The following is a 21,750-nucleotide window of genomic DNA, read 5'->3' on the forward strand; positions in this document are numbered from 1 at the left end:
CACTGGGCATGTTCTATAGTCCTCGTCTTCAAGCATGATTTGGTCTTACCAAGTGTCCAGCTCAGAGGACCCCGTCTTTCAATTGAAAGTACAAATTTATACTACCTAGAAGAGGGCAATTTGGCAGCATCTATAGAAACTTGCAATGGGCATATCCTTTGATCCAGAGGTCCCACTTCTGGGGATGTATGCTATGGAAAAACATGAACAAGCACACAAATACAAAGAATCTGCACTGAAACACAAATCGTACCAGTGAAAAACTGGAAAAAACCCAAGTGTTCAGCAATAGGGGATGTGTTAAAAGAACGTTGGTACAATCATACAATGAAACACTATGTTGCTTCCTTTAAGTTAGAACTATCTACACCAACAGAGAAAGATGAACAAGGTCTACTGTTAAGTAAAAAAAAAAAAACAAACCAACAAACAAATTGCAAAATGGTATGATGACTTTTTTTTGTTCATAATTATTTAGCTGTCAGTGTATGCCCAGAGACAAATACTAATAGAAAAGTCACCTACTGGTGGGTGGATGCAAATTAGGTTGCAATTTCAATTTCAATAGTACAATTGACCTCTGAACCACACAGGTTACAACTGTGCAGGGTCCACTTATACACAGATTTTTTTTTTTTTTGATACAGTGTAGTGCTGTAAAGGTTTTCTCTTTTCTAGTTTACTTTATTGCATAAACCTAGTATGGGATACATTTAATATAAATAATGTGTTAAACTATTTGTGTCATTGGTAAGACTTCCAGTCAACAGGAGGCTTTGAGTAGTTAAGTTTAGAGGAGTCAAAAGTTATGTACAGACTTTCAACTATACGGGGATTCGGTACCCCTGGCCCTGTGTTGTTCAAGGGTCAACTGTTTACATTTCTCTAGTCTTCTAATATTTTAAAAACTATTTTTGTTTGTAATTTAGAGAAGACAATAAAATTACATGGAAAAAGTTGGGCGCTCATCCCTTTTCACCTTGGCCCACTTCTCAGGAGAGCTAGAGGCAAGATGCTTTTTCTGGGGCCGAAACGGAGCTCAGGACAAGGATATTAAGCGCAAAGTCTACCTTTTATAGAACACTACAAGATACAGCAAAGACAACAAATTCTACCCCAAATCTTGTGCTAAGTTAGTCAGAACTGTTTGCGATGGGAAAATATCCATAGTTCACACGGAGGCATGGGAAACTTGGGCTGGTTGTTCCATATCTCAAATTGTCCCATCTCTACCCACACCTTTACTGCAAAGCTCTGAGCCCAAAGGACATGCTGCCTCTCAGCTGGTTTTAAGTATGAGCCACAAGGACATTTACCAGTGGTCATCGCTACTAGCCATACAACGCTGTATAAGAAACTGTGTCCTGGTAGTTAAAGGCTCTCTGGACTTAGGCTGCCTCTTGTTAGCTGTGTGATCTTGGACAGATCTCTTAACCTCTCTTAGCCTCTATTTTCCCATCTGAAAAATGGAGGCTTATTTGTTCAACAAATAGTTCATACCCCAAAGATTCAGATGCAATGAAACGTCGGGACACCTGCACCCCGATGTTTCTATCAGCAATGGCCACAATAGCCAAACTGTGGAAGGAGCCTCGGTGTCCATCGAAAGATGAATGGATAAAGAAGCTGTGGTTTATGTATACAATGGAATATTACTCAGCCATTAGAAACGACAAATACCCACCATTTGCTTCAACGTGGATGGAACTGGAGGGTATTATGCTGAGTGAAATAAGTCAATCGGAGAAGGACAAACAGTGTATGTTCTCATTCATTTGGGGAATATGAATAATAGTGAAAGGGAATATAAAGGAAGGGAAAAGAAATGTTGGGAAATATCAGGAAGGGAGACAGAACATAAAGACTCCTAACTCGGGGAAACGAACTAGGGGTGGTGGAAGGGGAGGAGGGCGGGTGTTGGAGGGGAATGGGTGACGGGCACTGAGGTGGACACTTGATGGGATGAGCACTGGGTGTTTTTCTGTATGTTGGTAAATTGAACACCAATAAAAATTAATTAAAAAAAAAAAAGAAAAAAACAACAACAAATAGTTCATGAACTCGTACCATTTAATGAGATTTAACAAATACCCACCATGTGTCAGACAGTGGTCCCAGCTGCTGGGGCAACCATGGCAAAAGCAAACCAGATACAAGTCTCTGCCCTCAAGCAGCCTTCCTCCCAGTAGGTGAGGGAGACAATCAACAAAATAAGTGTTAAGTGGCAAACAGTGCTAAATGCTATAGAGGAATGTAAGGCAGGGAGAGGGGAGGGAAGCATTCTGTGGAGGGTTGCATCAGGGAATAGGAATAGACCTCACCTTACAAAATGAGCTAAAGGATGTAATGCTCTAGGCATAGCCCCATCCATAGCAATTAGTCATTAATGGCTTTACTACCAAGACTACCATTGTGACCACCACTGTCCACCTCCTCCCCCCCATCTGCAGCCAATTCCTGTCCTTTGTAAGTTTTGGTCCATTGATTTTCACAAGAGGTACCTTTTTGTATATTTACCGTGGACAAGGCATGCCGCTAAACAACTGTACATATCCAACCTCATTTGATTTTCATGAATCCCCTAAGAGTAGGTTTTGTTACTTCTGTTTTTTTCAAAAGAGGAATTTGAGGCTCAGGGAGGTTGTGCAGGGAGGGACAGTGTGGTGGTGGCGGGGAGATCACACAGAAAGCATTTGAATCCGAGTTGGCCTGACTGAATGCAGAGCTCTTCCACCTCCCAGGCCTGAATGCTGGGACCCACCTGCCCAGCGTAGAGCAGATAATGTCTTTCCTGGGAATCCAGCGACCGAGCCCACATGCCCTATGGCACCACTTCCTGCCTGGTGAATGGTGGCGGGCGGCCCATGATGCTGAAGACAACTGACTGAGGCAAATGTGGAGTCCTGACCAGCTTTCTCTCTCTTGGTCCTACTTTGTGATTTGGGGTCTCCCCATAAACAGACTCAGGAAGTGGGCAGTAGGCACTGATTAAACTAGAACCCTCAGCTAGGGAGTCGGGGTTGAGTGCGAGCAGATTAATTAAACAGTTGAGGCTAGATCTCTAGATGATTCCTGCATAGATTATATGATTTAAAAAGTTCCCCTTGTTCCTTTTCATGCTGCACTTTGGGCTGCCCCCATGGAGAGAGCCTCCAATCTCACAGAGACGAGGTGCTGGTGGCAGAAGATGAAGAGCAGAAAGAGGAGAAAGGAAGCAGGAAGGCTGGCGTGGTCTGAGAGTGCCCACGGCCAATCAGCAGGGCAAGGAGTGCTACTTGCTCTCTCCACGCCCAGCACCATGGAGTCCCTGCAGCTGGTACAACACATATATGGAACTTCTCCCTAGGGAGAAAGAAGCTTCTGGAGACAGAGTCGTCCTCCATTGCTAAGAGGTTGTAGGGGTTTTTGGCAAAGTCAAGCCAGGGATCATCAAGGTGGGGATTGGTGTGGCTATGCTTCCCTGGTACAGGGAGAGATGTATAGTCAGGGAGGGCTATGGGCACTTTAAAAGGCATATTCAGGGCAGCCCGGGTGGCTCAGTGGTTTAGCTCCTGCCTTCGGCTCAGGGTCTGATCCTGGAGTCCCAGGATCGAGTCCCATGTCAGGCTCCCTGCATGGAGCCTGCTTCTCCCTCTGCCTGTGTCTCTGCTTCTCTCTCTGTCTCTCAAGAATAAATAAATAAAAATCTTAAAAAAAAAATAAAAGGCATATTCAGCCTCTGCTCACTAGATGCAGTAGTACCCCACACTCCATTGTGACAAATCAAAATGTTCCCAGACACTGCCAAATGTCCTGTGAAGAGTAAAATCTCCCTCACTGAGAAGCACCAGGTTATGTTTACAAGTTCAGGACTTAAGCGCGTGGATTTTGGTTCAGGCCATCGGCTGTACTGTGATCCTGAACACGTCATTCAACACTTCCAAGTCCTGGATTTCTTATCTGTGAAATGGAGATGATATGATATGTATGTTTTATGGCGTCATTATCAAGATTAACCAAGAAAAGTCTGCATTTCTAGTTAACACAGTGTCCCACTTAAGAGGCTTCACAGCTGTTGGCTCTATTTATGACAGTAGATCTTTGTTGCCTTGGGGATGTACAGAGGATGGTCTCTGAACAAGAGGGTGGGGGTGCAAAGAATTGGAAACTCTGGCTTGGGGAGGGGGGTGGTCAGAGGCTTGTGTTTAGTGTGTTAAAAAGAGGGCATGCCTTATTCGTAAAACAACAAAACTTGGGGAACACCCATCAGAATCAGTACTGTTTGGGACAGAGCCGCAGAGGCTCTTGGTTCTACTGGAACCAGGAAAAGCAATGAGCAGGGGGATGAAGAGGTGGGACTCCCCTGTCCCAGCGGGCTGCTCTCATCCTGCAATGGCAGCTAGGGAGGTTGTTTTGGCTGAGCCCAGGCTGGCTGCTGTGAGGAAGGAAAGCAAACAATGGAAGGTGTGGAAAATGATTTTTGGAGGGGCCTGTGGCAGTCGGTGGACTCTGTCCATTTTGGCTTCAAATGCTGATGACTCTCTGGAGAACCCTTCCCACCAGAGAAAGACCTAAGCTTTGTGTAAATTCCCTTTTTTCAGGTACAATTAATAGGTGATGTTACTGAGAGCTCCCCTCCTTCCTCTTCAGAGCTTTTAATTGATAGATGGAAATACGGAATAGTGGTTTCATGTGTAGACCAGCAAACCCCATTAACTAGCTATGCGACCTTAAATTCTTTAACTCTTAGTTCTCTCATCTCCAAGAAGGGGATAATAGCTGTAACGGTTGTTGTTACCGTTGCCGCTTGGCTTTTCCAAGTATTTTGATACAATACACGGGTCCTGAGAATATTCTGCATCTCTGCAAATGCGGAAACAACAAATACTTTTTAGTGTTTACTGTGATCTATGCATTGTATTAAGTGTCTTCTCTTCTAATCCTATGACAGGGTTGATAAAGGCGAGGGAATTCGGGCTCGAGAAGTTTAGGTCATTTGCTCAAGGTCACAGAGCTGGTACCGGACAGAGCCAGGAGTTAACAGGTCTATGTGACTCTTGAGACTGTCACCTTAATAGCAATTTCTAGGCCCGCTGAGTAGGATTTGGTGGAGCACAGATGTTACTAGAGAACATTTTAGTGTGTTCATAAATGAGCACTCTCTCTCTTGAGATGTGGTACTTCACAGAGAGGAAGGGCCAAGCTAGGGCAATAAAAGTAGAACTACTTCACGGATCATCCCAGAAGCTAGAAACAAATGCACCTGATGAAGAATTTGGATTTGCCTTAATGCTTTGCTTCTCAATCATGTCTCCTCGATAGAATTACTGGGGAGCATGAATATATCCCCTTGCCCAAACCAAATGCCAGACCAGTTAAAGTGGACTCTTAGGGATGGGGCCCAGACATCTGTATTCTTTACACTCCCCAGATGATTCCACGTATGACCAAGATTGAGAACCAGTGTCTGAGTATTAGCATCTATGTTACATCTCACCAATAGGTGTCCAATCACACTTTCCTTGAGAAAGGATGGAGAAGACTTGGTGGTCACTTTCCTTAGAGTAGGTGTTAAGTATTCACTCTAAACCTTTCGAGTTTGAGGTAGGAAATCCCATGAGTCATTGGATCCTTTTTCCATGTTAATGGCAGCCAAAACATGTGACGGTTCCTGACATTTGCCAAGGATAAGCCTTGGTCACCACTCAGTGAATATGACCTAACTGTGAATTACTGAAGGTCCCATCTCTTCTCCCATCATAGTGATGAGGTTCTAGAAGGGCAATATCACATGACAATTTCCCTTACCAACAATATAAAATCCTCCTGCTGAACTTCTGGACCTTGACCTCAGAAAGGGATCTTGAGGAAAGGTGGAAGGTTAAGTGGAAGCCTTCTATAATTTTGGCAACATCCACAGGGGAAAAAATGACAGCTGCTCAGTTTTTCTTCTTAAAGATCAACAAACATATCCAAAGAGCCCTGGAGTCTGTTTGCCAGGGCCAATACCCGCTAATTTGTGTGATAAGAAAGAAGGGGGTTTGTGAATCATACTTCTGCAGAGCATATGTTTTGAAGGATTACTGTTTACTTAAGGAAAGACTTTTGCATTAATCAGATTTATGCATTAGTTGCTTGGCTAAGCCTGGATACCTGGGGTAAAATTCAAATGTACTGCATACATGAAACCCAGGATATGACTAAGTCAGAAATCAGCACTGAAAGTAAAAGTAAGCTACAGCAATAGAAAGATCAACAGAAAGAGTTCACAGACTTTTTTTTAACAAAACTTTTTTGTTTTAAATGGCATGTTCTCCCCTCACACTCTGTAACACATGATATTTTTGACCTAATGCTTCTTTGTACGCTTGCATTTACTTTCTCAACTCACTCTGCAAGTCATCTGACTTTTTCTACTTTAAGCACCCCACTGAAAAAGGGGACGAGGACAGTGTTCTCAGAGGGATTCCAGGAGGCTGAACTGGAGCCAGCCTCACAGGTCTAAATATAGTTATCTCCCCCTTGACAACTACACTGGCCTGCTTTCAGTTGCTGGAAATGTACAAATTCTCTCTTGCCTCAGGGCCTTTGCATGTGCCATTCTTAAGGCCAATAGCCTCTTTTCCCTCCCCTTCTCTTTCTGTGCAAGGCCAAGTTCTTCTCCAATTCTTTGCTTAAATATCACTTCAGAGAGCTTCCAGATCATTCTTTTTAGGTGCTTAACCCTCAATATTCTCTATTCTTGACCCTGGTCATTTCCATCATGGCACTTATTACAAATGTCCGTGTGTGTGTGTGTGTGTGTGTGTTGACTACCAGATTATAAACCATCTCCATCCTGTTCTTCCTGAAAGCTGCCATGGCCGGCTCTCTTACCCTCTGGCCTCTAGTGGGTGGGGCTTGACTCAAAGGAGGAGACCAGAGGGCATAGAGTGAGGAGGTCAAGGTTTTCCTCTGGGTCCCTCCGCCAGGCTGCAGTTTGCTTGTATTTCTCTCCCTGAGGCCTTACTTCACATGCCACCTATTTCCTGCCGGGGGGAGGGGCGGGGGGGGGCGGGGGGCCTGATCCCCAACAGAGACTGGGTCTGATTTATTCACCAATGTATAACTGACACACGGTAGGTGTGCAATAAATATCTATTGACTAAATGAATATAGAAGAATGAAGAATCAAGATTTTTAAAAATGTCTTTCTCTTCTCCATTCTGTTTCCAAAACAATCTTGAATTAAACCCTAGGGTAGAAAATAGATAAAACAGGGTTGTTGGGATTCTGGGTGGGTGGGAGAGACACACAAGCATGGTCTTCTTTTGAATGGCCACTCTAGAAACCCCGCATATTGGAGATCTATTTTGGGGAGAATGCCATGAAGGAGGATGTGGCATCTTTTGTGTATACAATTGAGGTGTGCGATATTAGGGGCTGGGCTGAGACTGAGTATTTCAATCTCAATGCTCCCAGGAGGACCTGGGGTTCAGCTCGTGAAAGGGGTGGCAAGGAGATGGTATTTCTGTGCACCCATGAAAAAGTGTTGAAAATGCTTTTTTTTGCTGTTGTGGTCTTGGGGCACAGAGGAAAACTGGAATAAAAAATGTCCTCTGACCTGAGGTGCTTTAGCTAATACTGCTAGATAAAGGTGTGTGTCACCCACATCCCCCCACTACCAAGGCCCCACACAACGAACAGATTCAGAGGGCAAAAAGGGACAGAGGGGCCATCTGCTTCTTATGCAGCCCTAATCCTGAGCAGAAAGCAGGTCACAAAGGACAATGCTCAAGGTGACAGAAAGCCCAGCCACTTACAGGTCATGGTCCACTCAAGGATGGTGAGATCTGGGCTGCACTCAACAGTCTGGGGACCTCCGGATGGGCTGGAATTCCTCTCCCTGCCCTGGGGCCCGTCCCAAGCTTGAAAACACATCGGCAGCCAAGGGCCTGGCTGGGCTTGTTCCTGGGGCCGATAGTGATCTCCTCAGGAAACTTCCATTGTTGCCTGTCCCCATTGTCTCTCCCCTGCTCAGAGCCCCAAAGGACGAAGCACAGCCTGTTTCTCATCGCAGATTCAAAGAACAAATTAACTCCTCTAAGCTGTGGCGAATGGGAATTCTCTGAGAAGTTAATTGATGCTGGGGGGAAGGGACATAAGTGAAGAAAGGGCTGAGGTCTGGGAGCTGGCAGGCCTTTCCGCACATGGGGGGGGGGGGCGCTCCATTAGCACTAATAGGTGTTACATGGGCATAATTAGGCCACAGATTGTGGTTGCCTCTTTATGCTCAGATAAGGCTGGAGATGGAGATCCAGAGAGAAAGGGTTGTCTTTCTTGCTGCAATCATTCCTGAAGATCCAAGCAGCAGAGCTCCCCACTTGTGGGTGTCAGTGTGGGTCTGGATTACAGACATCTCCAGAACCGCCGCGTACTATGCCCATCCATCGATTCCAGCCTCTCCTTCCATCCCTGTACATCTGAATTCCATTCCATCTTTCCTCTCCTTGGTAAGTGAGCAATGGGCTGAGACACAGTTAAAAGGAAGGTGGCAGGAGGTCGGCACTCTGGGGCACCTGATAATAAAAATAACTCTCAAATATTGAGTTTGCCATGTGCCAGGCATGCAATTAAGTGCTTTCTGCATATTACCTCATGCTTCACAACAGCCCCATGTGGCAGACATTTACATTCAGCCTCCAGGATGCTGAGGGGGTGAGAGATTTAAGCCACCAGCCTGAGGTCACACAGCCACACAGTAGTGGGATTTCAACCAGGTCAGTGAGATCCTTAAACACTAAACTCCAATGTGTGCTGCAGCTGGGGTCAGAGCAAGAAGCAAAAAGGTCTCTTTCCCCGGCAAGGGTTGCTTTGGAAATGTCCAGCCTGGGTGTCTCCTTCACATGCCCTCAGGCCCTCCTCAGATGGGATCCTTCCATGGGCGAAGTGGTGATTTCTAATGTGAAACCCTGTGCTAGACCAGGCTTTCTCAACCTTGGCACTGCTGTCTTATGGGAGCAGAGGACTCGGGTTGGGAGGCGAGGTGCTGTTCTGTGCATCGCCATCCCTGACCTCTACCAACTAGAAGCCACTAGCACTCTGCACCCCAAATTGTGACAATCAAATGTGGCACCTGAGTGGCGCAGTCAGTTGAGTGTCTGACTCTTGGTTTCAGCTCAGGTTGTGCTCTTGGGGCCCTGGGATCCAACCTCGCGCCAGGCTTCACCCTCAGCATGGAATCTGCTTGAGATTTCTCCCTTTCCCTCTGCCCATCTTGCTATTGCTCTCTCTCTCTCTCTAAAATAAATAAGTCTTAAAAAAAAATTGGTAGACATTGCCACACGTCCCCTAGCTGACAATGTCCCTACCCCTCCCCACTCACCCCTATTGAGAACCGCTGACCTAGCCCACCATGCTCACACTGCAAGGGTGTTTGTGTATGAATGTGTATCCCTGGTAAAGGGGATTTCTCTCCTGGTGTTTTTACCTAGGACTCAGTATCCAGATATAGAGATGGAAATTAAAAAAAAAAAATTGAGTTATTCTAGGCCATTCTCTTCACTCCTCTCCTTTTCTGCTCTCAGCTCAATCTGCTCCCAAGGAAGAGACACAAGTAAAGCCTGAACTGGACTTTTCTGCCTTTGAAAATCAGCACCTGTAACTAACTTAACAGGCAGCCCTCGGGTGGTCTGCTCCTGCCAGGCTGAGACATCCAGGCAAGGCCCACACTGCTCACTACTGAGCAGCAGAGTCCCTGCCAGGGACTGTCACACCAAGAGTGGTGCCATCAGAGTCGGAGTTAATCCTCACAGGTGGCCCTGGACTGATAACACCCTCAGTGGGGCAGGCGGGACTGGGCAGGATGCCGGACTCCAGGAAGCAAGAATCCCTTTACGCTTCGCACACTTGAGAGTCAAGCATCTGTTCCAACAAAAGGCCCAGAGAACAGAAATTCACAAGAGGACATTTTCTACTGCTTTCTGCAAAAAGCAAAATGAACACGTTTTTGCCCCCACTCCTTGGACATGGGAAGAACAAAAGAGAAAAGAGAAGACAGGAGCTGGGTCATCTGCAAACTGGGACACCAAACCCTTGGGTAGCCAAGAGTTGAGAAAGGCTCTTTTCTGGAACCAAGGAAAAGAATGGGAGAAATAGGCTCGTTTTAGTAAGTGGATGGGGAATTCAGCATGACATTTTTAAGCTGTTAAAAGCTGTTGTACTAAAGAAAACACTCGGCTTTTTCTTAGTAATTCTGTTGGAAGACACAGACTTTATCTTCTAGACGATGCCCCGCCTGTTTACTCAGCCTGATTTGTGACAGCTGCCTCCCAGAAACATGTCGGGGTCTGGTTTTGATTTGGGAAGGGCAGGCGGGAGGAGGTGCCTGGAGGAACATGGCTGGGAAATACATAGACAGACAGACAGACACACACACACACACACACACACACACAAAACTACCTGGGTGTTCAAGGTGATGTTTGTGAACATTATTCTATGTTAACTACCAATCAAACTCCCTCGAATTCATGGGAAACTCTGGCCTTCTGGCCTTTTCACTTGCATGTTGATTTTCAGCTGAACCAGGCCCTATCTGGAGGTTAAGAGTATCTTATTGTCCACTTTTCCTGCTGCAGTCAAGGACAATCCCCAAACCACCAAATGCTCTCGGCCGGTCTTACCTCTCTTTCACATTTAGTCCACACTGTGTAATTACGAAACACACCATCTGTGTTTTTGATAATGTGCTCTGAACTTACTAAGATACTATTTACTGTACCAAGAGCTATTGGATGTCAGGGACATTTTCAGAGCTTTTTGGAAAAAAGCATAGTCTAATTTTTCTTTTTTCTAAGTAGGAGGCTGGACTCATGGCAAAGGGGCGCCATGGGCAAGCAAAGAGTTCTAGCCACAGATGAGGTGGTAGGTAGGGCTGCTCACTCAGGCATGAGGTGGGGAGCCTGGGTTTCTCTAGTTCACTGTTCCTTAAACTTAGGGGACCTAAGAGTTCTGTGGGGGCATTTGTTAGAAATGTTGATTCCCAGGTCTGGGCCCTGAGAGATTCTGTTTGTAGGACTGGGATGGGCCCAAGTATGTGCACTGTTGACAAGCATCCCAGATGAATGTGCTGTAGGTGGTCCTCGGGTTGCTCTAATTGATGGAGGGGATGGTGACTGTTTACATGGAGAACTAGTTTTCTTAAAGCTGTCCCAGGTGGCTTGTACTAGGAAGTGGGGTTTTAATCACATTCATTTTCCACTGCTCTGGGAGGCACTTCATGTAGGGGCAGAGGAGGGGTGGCCAGGCCAGGGATGGTTGGCACAGAATTGCTGATGGGCCTCCTAGTCCCCTCAGAACACTCCATGGAGGAGATGCTCAAGTGAGAAGGTCAAGCATCTGGCTAGAAAGTGTGCCAAACTATTTAGAAGGTTTGATTATGTTTATAAAGAAAGAGTGGGGCAAAAAAGTACATTTTGTGGATGCAAGTCAAAGGAAATCAAGATTTAAATACAGATTTGGGAACCTCTGAAATGTCCCATTCCAGGGATGTGGTGACATCCATTTAACTGAATATTCATGCAGTCATTTACACATGATGGTGACATAAGCTATGAAAATGAGCTAATGACAGAATGCAAATGAAAAAATCTAGGACGCAGAACATTCAGTATGTTTACAATGCAGAAGAAATAACATAACGGTATATAAAGAAAAAATTTGAAAATTCACCAAAATATTAGTGTTAGTCAAATGGAAAGAGCTGGGATATATTTTTCCTCTATTTCTATCTTAATTTTTCTTTTGTACATTTTCCTAGTTGCCCATAATCACAAAAATAAATCCTGAAAACCTGCATTTCAAAGCCATTATCAAGTGGATGAGAACAATGTCATTTCCCTTTGTCAGAGTCCCACATTCCAAACCTCCAAGAGCAATGTACACAGGTTCTTAAAAAATCTACAAAATCTTGCACCAGTCTGAAGAGCCCATCAGCCCCCTGCCTCCACCCCGGATCCATTTTCCAGTGTTGCCTTTTCAGTACTAGAATGAATCAAATCAGCAATCTTTTCTCTCCTGTCAGCAACCATGGTTACTTACTCTGGGTATAGATGACTGCTCACGCCCAGGGAGGTTATAAATAAGCCTCCTGAATGGTTATTAAAAACCAGGACACTGGAAAAATTTCCCTGAACCCAGGAAATGTGAGACCATGACCTGTAGCAGGGATGCATCGGCCCCTCTAGGGTGAGCTCTGTCCAGACTGGTCTGTCCTTTGCCCCCCATTCCACTCACCTGGCTCTAAGAATATCCTCTGCTTCCACACCACGGAATTGACCCAAAAAGAGAAAAGTAAGTTGAACAGATTTTGTCACAACTTTCTGCTGGTTTTCATCTGGCCCTTGGTCTGTGAGTCTTGTTCAGAGCCATGAACCAGCAAGAGGGCACCGCCTCCGTAAGGAACACAGTGAAAGTCACCCCTTGGGACCCGTCAGAAACCCAAATCACATCCTCAACACTGAGCTCTGTCCAATCTGCCGTTGCAAAACATCTCCTTGCTGGCCTGAATTCCCCACATCTAAATCACCACAGAGACATGCCCCTGTCTCCAGAAACCCATGGCGAACCTACATAATAGACATATGACCTCAAGTTCACATGATGGGGCTTCTAGAGGAAGGAACCAGATCCGGGATCAGTCTCAGATGGATGGGACACACTAGATGGGATGGGCTCAGTAGCAGACACCTGTGCTGTTTACATCCTTGCAGTACTATCCCATTTCCTTTGAATATACTACCTTGATTTCTCTTTGAGAAGCCCATCTCCCTTCTCAGTCCCTGCAGTTGGGATGGGCTTGACCCCACTGCCTAGTTCCGATGGGCACATGACTCAAGATGGACCAATCAGAGCATCAGTCTTCTCCTCCCACCACAGAAGTTAGTTTAAGAACTGTTAGGTGACCCAAGTCAGGCAAATGAGACCCAATTCTGGGGCTTTTGGTGATACTATTAAGAAAGATGAGTTCCCATTCCCTTTCATTTGAAGCTAATGGATGTTAGCCTAGAGCTGCCCACAGCCATCTCTGCTACCACTGGGAAGAGCCTGCCTGAGAACCAAGCCAGTCTTCAGGGAGAAAATAAGAATATAGAGAGAGGGGATCCCTGGGTGGCTCAGCGGTTTAGCGCCTGCCTTTGGCCCAGGGCGCGATCCTGGAGTCCCGGGATCGAGTCCCACATCGGGCTCCCGGCATGGAGCCTGCTTCTCCCTCCTCCTGTGTCTCTGCCCACCCCCGCATCATAAATAAATAAATAAATAAATAAATAAATCTTAAAAAAAAAAAAAAAAGAATAGAGAGAGAGAGGGGGAAGGAAGGTGGGTCCTGAGGACATCAATTGGGGCTCTTGGATCCAGCTGTTCCCAGAACCAAAATTCTATGAACTCTGTAGACACTTGATTAAAAAAAAAAACAAAACTTATTTGTTTATACTAGCCGAGTTGCGATTCTGACACTTGCAAACAAGAGTTCTGTAATTCCCATGAAGGAAGACAATCCCTACGTATTTTCTAGGATGGCCCTGAGGCCAACTGACAGGACTTTGGATTTTCTAATCTGTAACTCCAGACTGGGCCACCCATCATTCCCAGGGGAAGGGATGAACAAAGGATCTGGGCCATAAGATTCATGAGCATGAGTGAGGTGTGGCTGCTCAAGTAACAGGCACCAGCTGGTTAGGAGGTTTTACCCAACAATTTAAATAAAGAAACTGGGGTAGCGGATGCATATCCAAACTATGCAGAAGAAAAGGAGCAATGTTCCTGCCCAGAATTAAATATAGAAATGTTTTGCATTACAAGGATTAAAAAACATTTCAGACATTCTTGGTCAAGTGAGCTGATCCAGTTGTTGCTTTAGATCCCCACACTGTTGTTCTCTTGTTCTCTACCAGTTTGCCAGCAATGCTGAAAAGTTACTCTGTGACCCCCTAGCAATCAATGTATCTTGATGTTGCAAGATGAAGTGTCTCCTCATGAAGATGAGGAGGTGGTACAGGTGTGGAGGTGTCACAACCATGCAACACTCTTTAAAGGCAGCAGGAAGCCCTTTTGGACTTCCATTTCTACTGTGTCTCTACGTATCCAGGCCAATGACACATGTGCTTTCAGCACTAAAAGGCCAGCATTTTTAATCATGGAGTTGGCAAACTTTTATACATTTTTAGGTTTTTAATTCTATCCTCTCTGTCTTTCCAGACCCATCCCCCAAGGGCACTATAAACCGGCCAATATTCTCTCCTAGGTCGCCCCCATCCATCCTCTTATATCAGTCTTCACTGTTGTTTATACCGTGGGCCTTCTTTCATGTGTTTATAGTTGCCATACATTCCTACCACCGGGCCTTTACACATGCTGCTCTTGCAGCCTGGAATCCTCCTTCCCTTGTCTTTTAAGCTTCACTTTTTCAGGATACCCTATCTGACCTCCCTGACTTGGCTATACCCCTTTTTTGTATGCCCTCCTAGCCCACAATTACCACAGATTCAATTTCATATTGTACAATTATATGCTTACTATCCACCAAACGCCACTAGATCATGAGGGGCAGGAAGGTAGGCCCCTTGTCCACTTAGCTCAGCACTGTATCCCTAGTGCCTTGCACAGGCAGTGGCACCTACTTAAAAGTATTATCCACTAATGGCACTGAGCGCTTAGAGGAGACGCACTGTCCTAAGTTCTTTACAGGAATTAATTCCTTTAATTCCCATGACAACCCTAGAAGGCACTGCTGTTATTTCATTCAAGGATGGGGACACAGAAAAGATAAGCCCAAGGTCACAGAGGTATCAAAGCACAAAGTCCAATTTCCAACTCTGGCAGACTGGTCTACAGACCATGCTCTCAGTCACTCTATGGTAACTCACAGGGTAGGCACTCAAGTCACACTGGCTGGCCAAATGAATGAATGAATGGATGGAAACCATCCTTTCTTTACTCCCGTCCACACCCGCACTTCCTTCCTTCAGGTCCCAGCTCTCTGACCCAGCCACTCCTTATGGCATGTGGCTGATCCTCAAGGAAGAGCCGTGTTCCCAGCCTCACTGCTGTGCTCCAGGGCTCCAGCTGACCATCTCCTATTGTCTTTTGGTGTGGCCTCTGAGGCCACTGGTCCCAATCTGAACTCTACTCTTTCCCTGGCCCCAGTGTGACTTGAACCATGGCCCTAACTCGCACTACAGGCTTCCTCTCCTCTCTGAGGGCGCCAACCCCGGGACAATCTGCACCTGTCTCTTGTAAGTGCCTCTGACCCAGCACATCACTGTGGACTGCCAGCCTTGCCTTCTGCCATGTTCTCCAGCTTTGCTCCAGCCCCGCCAGGGCCAGATGGGCATTAACAAACTGGCTACGACAGGAAAAGAAATCCTCATCCCTTCAGATTGAGTCCTGTGCAAATCCCGACTGTGACTATGACTCTTTGTGTGAGGATGCTATCAAGGAGGTTAAGAGCAGGGCCTTGCAGACTCATATCCAGGTTCAGGTCCTAGTCTGTCAGTGGGGACCACAGGGAGGCCACAACTCCTGTGAACCCAAGCGTACTTCTCTGTAAAATGGGGAAGATAATCAGACTTCTCTCACAGGGCTGATAGGAGAATTTAGAGATGTTAAATGTGAAACCATCATGTCAGACCACAGTCTACGGTCCTACGGCTGTCACCCGTTACTATCTGCAATCCTGTGATCACCCAGGCTGCAAGCTGCTTGGCAGGCATGTTTAGGCAATGGCAGGGTTCAAGAGCTTCTGCGAGGCTCCACACAGTGCTAGTGTAAATGGTGACTGTGCTCGCCTGACTCACTCTGTGTGAGCATAATGGATGGACTGTGTTTTCCAGGGACAAGGGGCAGTGTGCTCCTGGTTCTAAACAAATCAGGGGGTAGCAAAGCCCAGATCTGAGGCTGGCAAGTCACTGGGGCTGTTTTTCCAGATCTATTCAAAGGAAAAATGCTGCCTACAAAATGATCATGCTTCGTGCCAGTTTAAACACTACAAACTTACTCAGTAACATGAGTTATTGACGAGGAAGAAAAAAAAATCCATTATCTTGAAAACCAGCTTTCACCCAAGGATCAAGGTGTTTTGACTAAGCCTTCTATGACACATACTTGTTACTCACAGAGTGGGATTCCAGGATTTAAAGATACACAGTTCTGAGCACTGCCTTCTCCAAAGACTAGGGAATTTCCTAGTCTTATTTATTTATTTATTTATTTATTTATTTATTTATTTATTTATTCATTCATTTAGTTTATTTATTTATTTATTTAGTTTATTTATTTATTCATTCATTTAGTTTATTTATTTATTTATTTAGTTTATTTATTTATTTATTTTTTGACTAACGCCTTGTATCTGTTTATTTAGAAACTGTCTAGATTTCCAAAGATTCTTTATTAACTTATTTACATAAGATCAAGTTAATTGAGAGAAAAATTTAAATGCAGTTAACAAATTTTGACATGTATTATAAAGAAGGACAGATGATTTAGACAGTAACTTGGAGGCTTTAAAATTTTATCAAGCTATCTAATCAAAAAGCCCATACTTGCTATTCTTTGAAGTATGGGAAGGAACAACAGGATACCACCTATATTAAGATATTTCTTTTTTAGAAAAACAAGACAAAGAATCTCCTCATAAGATTTCTTCACTTTTTGTTTTAGGTTCTTCCTAAATGCACGACTTTGTTCACGTTAAAAGCCCCCCCAAAAGGTCAGTGCAATTCCAAATTGTTCTGGTGAAACTGTGCCAGTTACAGTATTTGTATTGTAGAGAAAAGATACACCTGGAAAAAGCACAGTTTTAGATTGAGATCTTGTGAGAACTGGTAGGGTCTTATTTTATTTTATTTTATTTTATTTTATTTTATTTTATTTTATTTTATTTTATTTATTATTTATTCATGAGGGACACAGAGGGAGAGGCAGAGACATAGCAAATTTAAATGCAATAGTTCGGATTGGCAGCAAAACGGCCAACTTTCTTTTTTTTTAAATTATTTATTTATTTTTCAATTTTTAAAAATATTTTATTTATTTATTCATGGGAGACACAGAGAGAGAGGCAGAGACACAGGCAGAGGGAGAAGCAGGCTCCATGCAGGGAGCCTGATGTGGGATTTATCCCGAGTCCCCAGGATCACACCCTGGGCTGAAGGCGCGGCACTAAACCACCGAGCCACCCGAGCTGCCCAACGGCCAACTTTCTAAGTCTAGTCAATACCATGTCTTTGGTGTGTGTGTGTGTGCGCGAGCGCGCACGTGCAGCATAGGATCCTGAAGGCTATTAAAGGTTTGCTCCAGTGACCAAGGATGAAGCAGTGCTTAGAATATGAGCTGCAATCTTTCTTCCACACTGCTGTGTCTGACAGATCTCTGGAAACAGAGGGGCACAGAATGCATTTCTTCAGTTTCCTATTTCTCATGCTCTTCATATGCTAGTTAAAAAAAAGAGGATCCCATGGGAACATTTGCAAATCTAAAAATGCAAACCTGCACAGCTGGTGGACGCTGGGAGATGTCAGTAGCCAAAACATCCCTGGAGGCCAAAAGTGTGCACCAGTATGCTTGGGATAAGAATGATAAAAATGAAATCATAACAAAAAGTATCAGGTAACCATAATAGAAGGTCCTCAGTGTCAAAGACTATACTAATGAGTTTAAATGTATTATCATTTAATTCTCCCAAAAACACTATGAAGGAAGTACTATTATTCACCAAATTCCATAGATGAGGTAACTGAACAGAATGTAAGCAATTTGTTCAAGGCCACATAGTTCCAACATGATGAAGGGTGGATTTGAACTGGTACTCTGAATCATTAATTGACAATCCAAAAAGCTGGGGCTCGTGGGAGAATTTCCAAAGAGACTAAAGATGAAGTTAAAATTGTGCCCGTCCTACCAACTCCCTTTTGCCATCTGTGCTGTCCAATAGGGCGGCTGCTAGCTATATGTGGCTACTGAAATTAAATGTAGTTTCAAATTTTGGTCAGTGCTGTTGAGGACTTGAAATGTGGCTAGTGAGGCTGATGGCCTAAAATTTTAATTTCATTTAATTTGCACGGATCAAAATTTCAAGAGTCCCATGTGACTGTTGACTTCACTGGGCAGTGCTGATCTCAGAAACTTATTTTTTTAGCTGTATCAGACATGGTTTAGGGATGCTTCCCCCAAATCTCAGAGACAGAGGGACATTAGGATGCTTTGCCCAGGAGCCCATAGAAAATCATGGAGATAAACTCCATGTCTCTTTTTTAGGATGAGAGATGGTATATTCTATGGCCGTAAGACCATAGACTGTGTGGTCTCACATGATGATTTCACATGTAACATCTCTTTAAATCCTCCTAACAGCCCTGTGAGAGAAGTCTGGTTATCTTCCCCACATACCAATATGTGTATTTTTCAAACACACCAAACATGGCCTTCCCAATATTTCCCAACACCCAGATCTCCTGATTTTCTCCTAACTCGCTGCATGAGGACAATAAAGTCAAAGCAGACAAGCCCAGGAACAACTGTCCTCAGGCAGTGGTCACATTAGCTTCAGGAGGGAGCTGGTTAAAATGCCTGCTCCTGGGTACTCCCTCTATAGGGTCTGATGCAGGAGGTCTGAGGAGAGGCCCTGGATCCCAGATTTGAATCAAGCAGCCAAGGTCTAATGCAGGTGGTCTAGCTTTGAGAAACGCTGCTTTAGAGGCTGAATTACATATTTATCTCCTGGCCTCTTAAATAATTAAAGCATATACATTTTTTGGAGGATAGCACAAACTGGGCTGAAAGCCAGGCGGTCATCACTCTGCACTAATTGCTCACTTCTATGACATGAGGTAAAGTGCTTGGTCACTAAGGCCTCATTTTCGTTTCATATGAAACATAAGGGTAAGGATATCTGCTATTATTTGTCCTCTAGGACAAATGAGAACACAGGCGGGAACGCATCTGGGAGGGATACAGGTTAAAAATACACTGTAGCGACCTCTTATGACTTAGAGCCACGTTTTGCTTGTCTAGCAGAGAGTTGAAATAGATTTCTCATTTAAAAATTTTTCATCTTTAACTTGTCTGAAGAAAGTGGAACTGTTGGCAACCTGGTATGGTTAAGAGTGCTGCTCTGGGGTCATATGCACATGTTCAGGTCCCCACACCACCCTTTAAAAGCTGGGTGACTCGGGCAAATCCTTCAACTTCTCTGTGCTTTGGTTTCTTCAACTCTGAAATGGGAATCTCAATAGTATATCTGTTTTGTAGGGCTGTGAGGGTCTAATTAAGTGAGTTAATATTTATAAAGTGCTGAGAACAAAGTTTGGCACATGGTAAGAGCTACCCAACTGCTAGTTGAATAAATAAATGTCTTTGCATGTGGCAACAACCAGCTGGAGCTGAGCAGTGCCTGTCACCTCCAGATGGGGCTGACATGCACAAGCTTATCACAAGCACCACCAAGACCCATTTGACCATGGGGTCCCTGATATAAGTGGGTGTGTCTCCCTCCTCGGTGTTCTGCCCATAAGGGAAGTGCATCTCAGGACAGTACTTCTCAGCTATCCATGGCGAAGGACCTGTTTTTAATTTTCAATCCACTGTGGACAAATATGAGACCCTCCTGAGCCTGAGTGACACACAGCACATGCCACATACAACTCACTCATGGGTTGTACAAGACCCTGACTGGTCAGTACCTGGACCAGAGCCCATTGAGCGTGCACTTGGACATTGCAGCAGTGTCAAATTGTTTCGAGAGTTCCTAAACATTGTCATTTTTAGTACCCATCTCACTGCAGACTGCAGCTAGCTTCCATCCTCAGACTCCATGCTGTGTAGCACCATCTTAGAGAATATCTACAGCCGTCTTCACATGCATGCAAACCAGATGGACAATTTGGCTGGAGAAGGCAGGCTCTGGATTGTTTCTCTCTCTCTCTCTCTCTCCTTCTCTCTCTCTCTCTCCCCACTTGGGTCCTTTTCAGCTTGCCTGCCTTCTCTTGTCTATCTACATTTCTTTTGAGAACCTCTTACACATTAAAATGAGCTCCCTAATGAGATACTGGGGTTCAGAACAGCTTTGGAAGCTGTCATGGGTGCTCTGGTGTCTCAAGCACTACTCAGTTTTGTGAGTACTGTCTCCAGCTCACAGCTGCCTCTTCTCCTGAATGTTATCTTTGGCCAATAGCACCTGCCATGCCCCCCGCCCATATCCACAACCTTGTCCCAAAGCTGTTCTCTAGTAGCTCAGAGCCGGTGACTGACAGACACAGTGGTGTGAGACGTCAGCCCCTTTGTTGAAAGAGGGAGCCAACTGTATGATGCAGCCCATCCTCCAGAGCCTCCTGTGAGGTCAGGCTGAGGTTAGATTCCAGACCCAGTTGGCTCCTCCCCCAACCCTGGCCTGTCTCTCTCACTCCCCTTCCCTGGGAGCGTGCACTGAATGTGTCATAGGCATCCTCAACCCTGTCTCAGGCCCTGCTTATAGGGAGTGCGATTCAAAGAGAGAAGCCATCTGAAATTGCGGTTCCCCTCCTAGAACACCTGTCGGAGGAAGGCACATGGCAGGAACAACATGAAAGTCCTGACAACCAGCATTAGGTCACCCAGAAATTATTACCTCTTGCTTTCTGCTTTCCAGGTGAACAGAACCTACCTGTGGCATTAGACAGGGCCAGTGATTCCATGGAGCCCGGAGGGGTCTGCTCAGTGGGCGTCATGTTCTCAGTATATTTCAGGGAACTGATCGGATGGCGGGTCCGACACTGCTGAGTGGATATGCCTCCTTCCTCCTCCTCTTCCTCCTCCTCATATTTGGGGACTGGGATGTTGCCTCGGGTTTCACTGAAGCTCTGACTGGACATATCGCTGTAGCTCTCCTGGGATCTCAACCTTCCCGGGTAATAGTCCTCTCGGCATTCCTTCATGAAGCTGCCACCGTGCCCCTTCATGGCCAGTGATGAGCTCCTTTTGGGGTTGCTGAAGTGCTTGCCCCACATGTCGGACTGGGCCCCGGCCCCCTGCCCTCCAGGACTGTAGGACGTTCTGATGTTGCACTGGCTGAGAAGCTGCAGAGGACTCTGGGACTGGTTCTGCTCCATCTTGTTCCCATAATGGTAGGGCTCATCCCGGCTCCTCCAAATGGGGTCCCGGTTGAGGCTTGGCGTCTGGCTGGACAAGCTGAGCAGGTCCATCTGCAGCGACAGGGGGTCCACGTCGGCTGACAGCCGGTTGGAACTCACCTGCAGCTGGCTGTGCTGGTTCAGCATGGGCTCCTCTGCCTTGCCCTTGTTCTTGCCGATTTTGGCACTGCGCCGGGACTCCTTGGCCCTGGCGTTCTGGAAAGCCGAATCAGATGAGTCAGAGCCATTGGGGTCCTCCCCAGCACTGCAGGCCCGCGAGCAGAATATCTGGCCCTGCTTTGGGAGGAATGGCCGCCCCAGGAGGGATTTCTTGCAGTGAGCACAGCAGAAACAGGTCTCGGTGGCATGCCAGTGTTGGCCGTCGTAGGTCATCTGACCCTGGTCAATCCCTGGGGACAGAAAAGACATGGAAGAGGCTGACAACTGCTTAGAGCCCTGTATTATGATGTGAAACACACAGCATCCTGGTTTGGCCCAGGATTCCAAACAGAACAGAATAAAATAACAATAAATCAATAATCAGGACCTCATATAAATGGTCCTCATGTCCTCTTATGAGAGCCCCCTTGTTCTACCACTCAGCTGCTTCTTAACTCATTTGCTCTGA

The 21,750-nt window shown here is 45.5% G+C and overlaps 1 protein-coding gene across 3 annotated transcripts in view; it reads right to left on the reverse strand.

Moving 5' to 3' along the window:
- PRICKLE2 (prickle planar cell polarity protein 2) overlaps positions 1 to 21,750 on the reverse strand; it is a 321,321-nt gene that overhangs the window by 21,288 nt on the left and 278,283 nt on the right. For all 3 annotated transcript variants that reach the window (XM_041760924.1, XM_041760925.1, XM_041760926.1), the window contains one exon: positions 20,657 to 21,532. In XM_041760924.1, the coding sequence (XP_041616858.1) occupies positions 20,657 to 21,532 (876 nt within the window). The remainder of the gene's footprint in view (positions 1 to 20,656; positions 21,533 to 21,750) is intronic.

Source organism: Vulpes lagopus, chromosome 7 (genome assembly GCF_018345385.1).
Source record: "Vulpes lagopus strain Blue_001 chromosome 7, ASM1834538v1, whole genome shotgun sequence".
In the NCBI taxonomy this organism is placed as follows: domain Eukaryota; kingdom Metazoa; phylum Chordata; class Mammalia; order Carnivora; family Canidae; genus Vulpes; species Vulpes lagopus.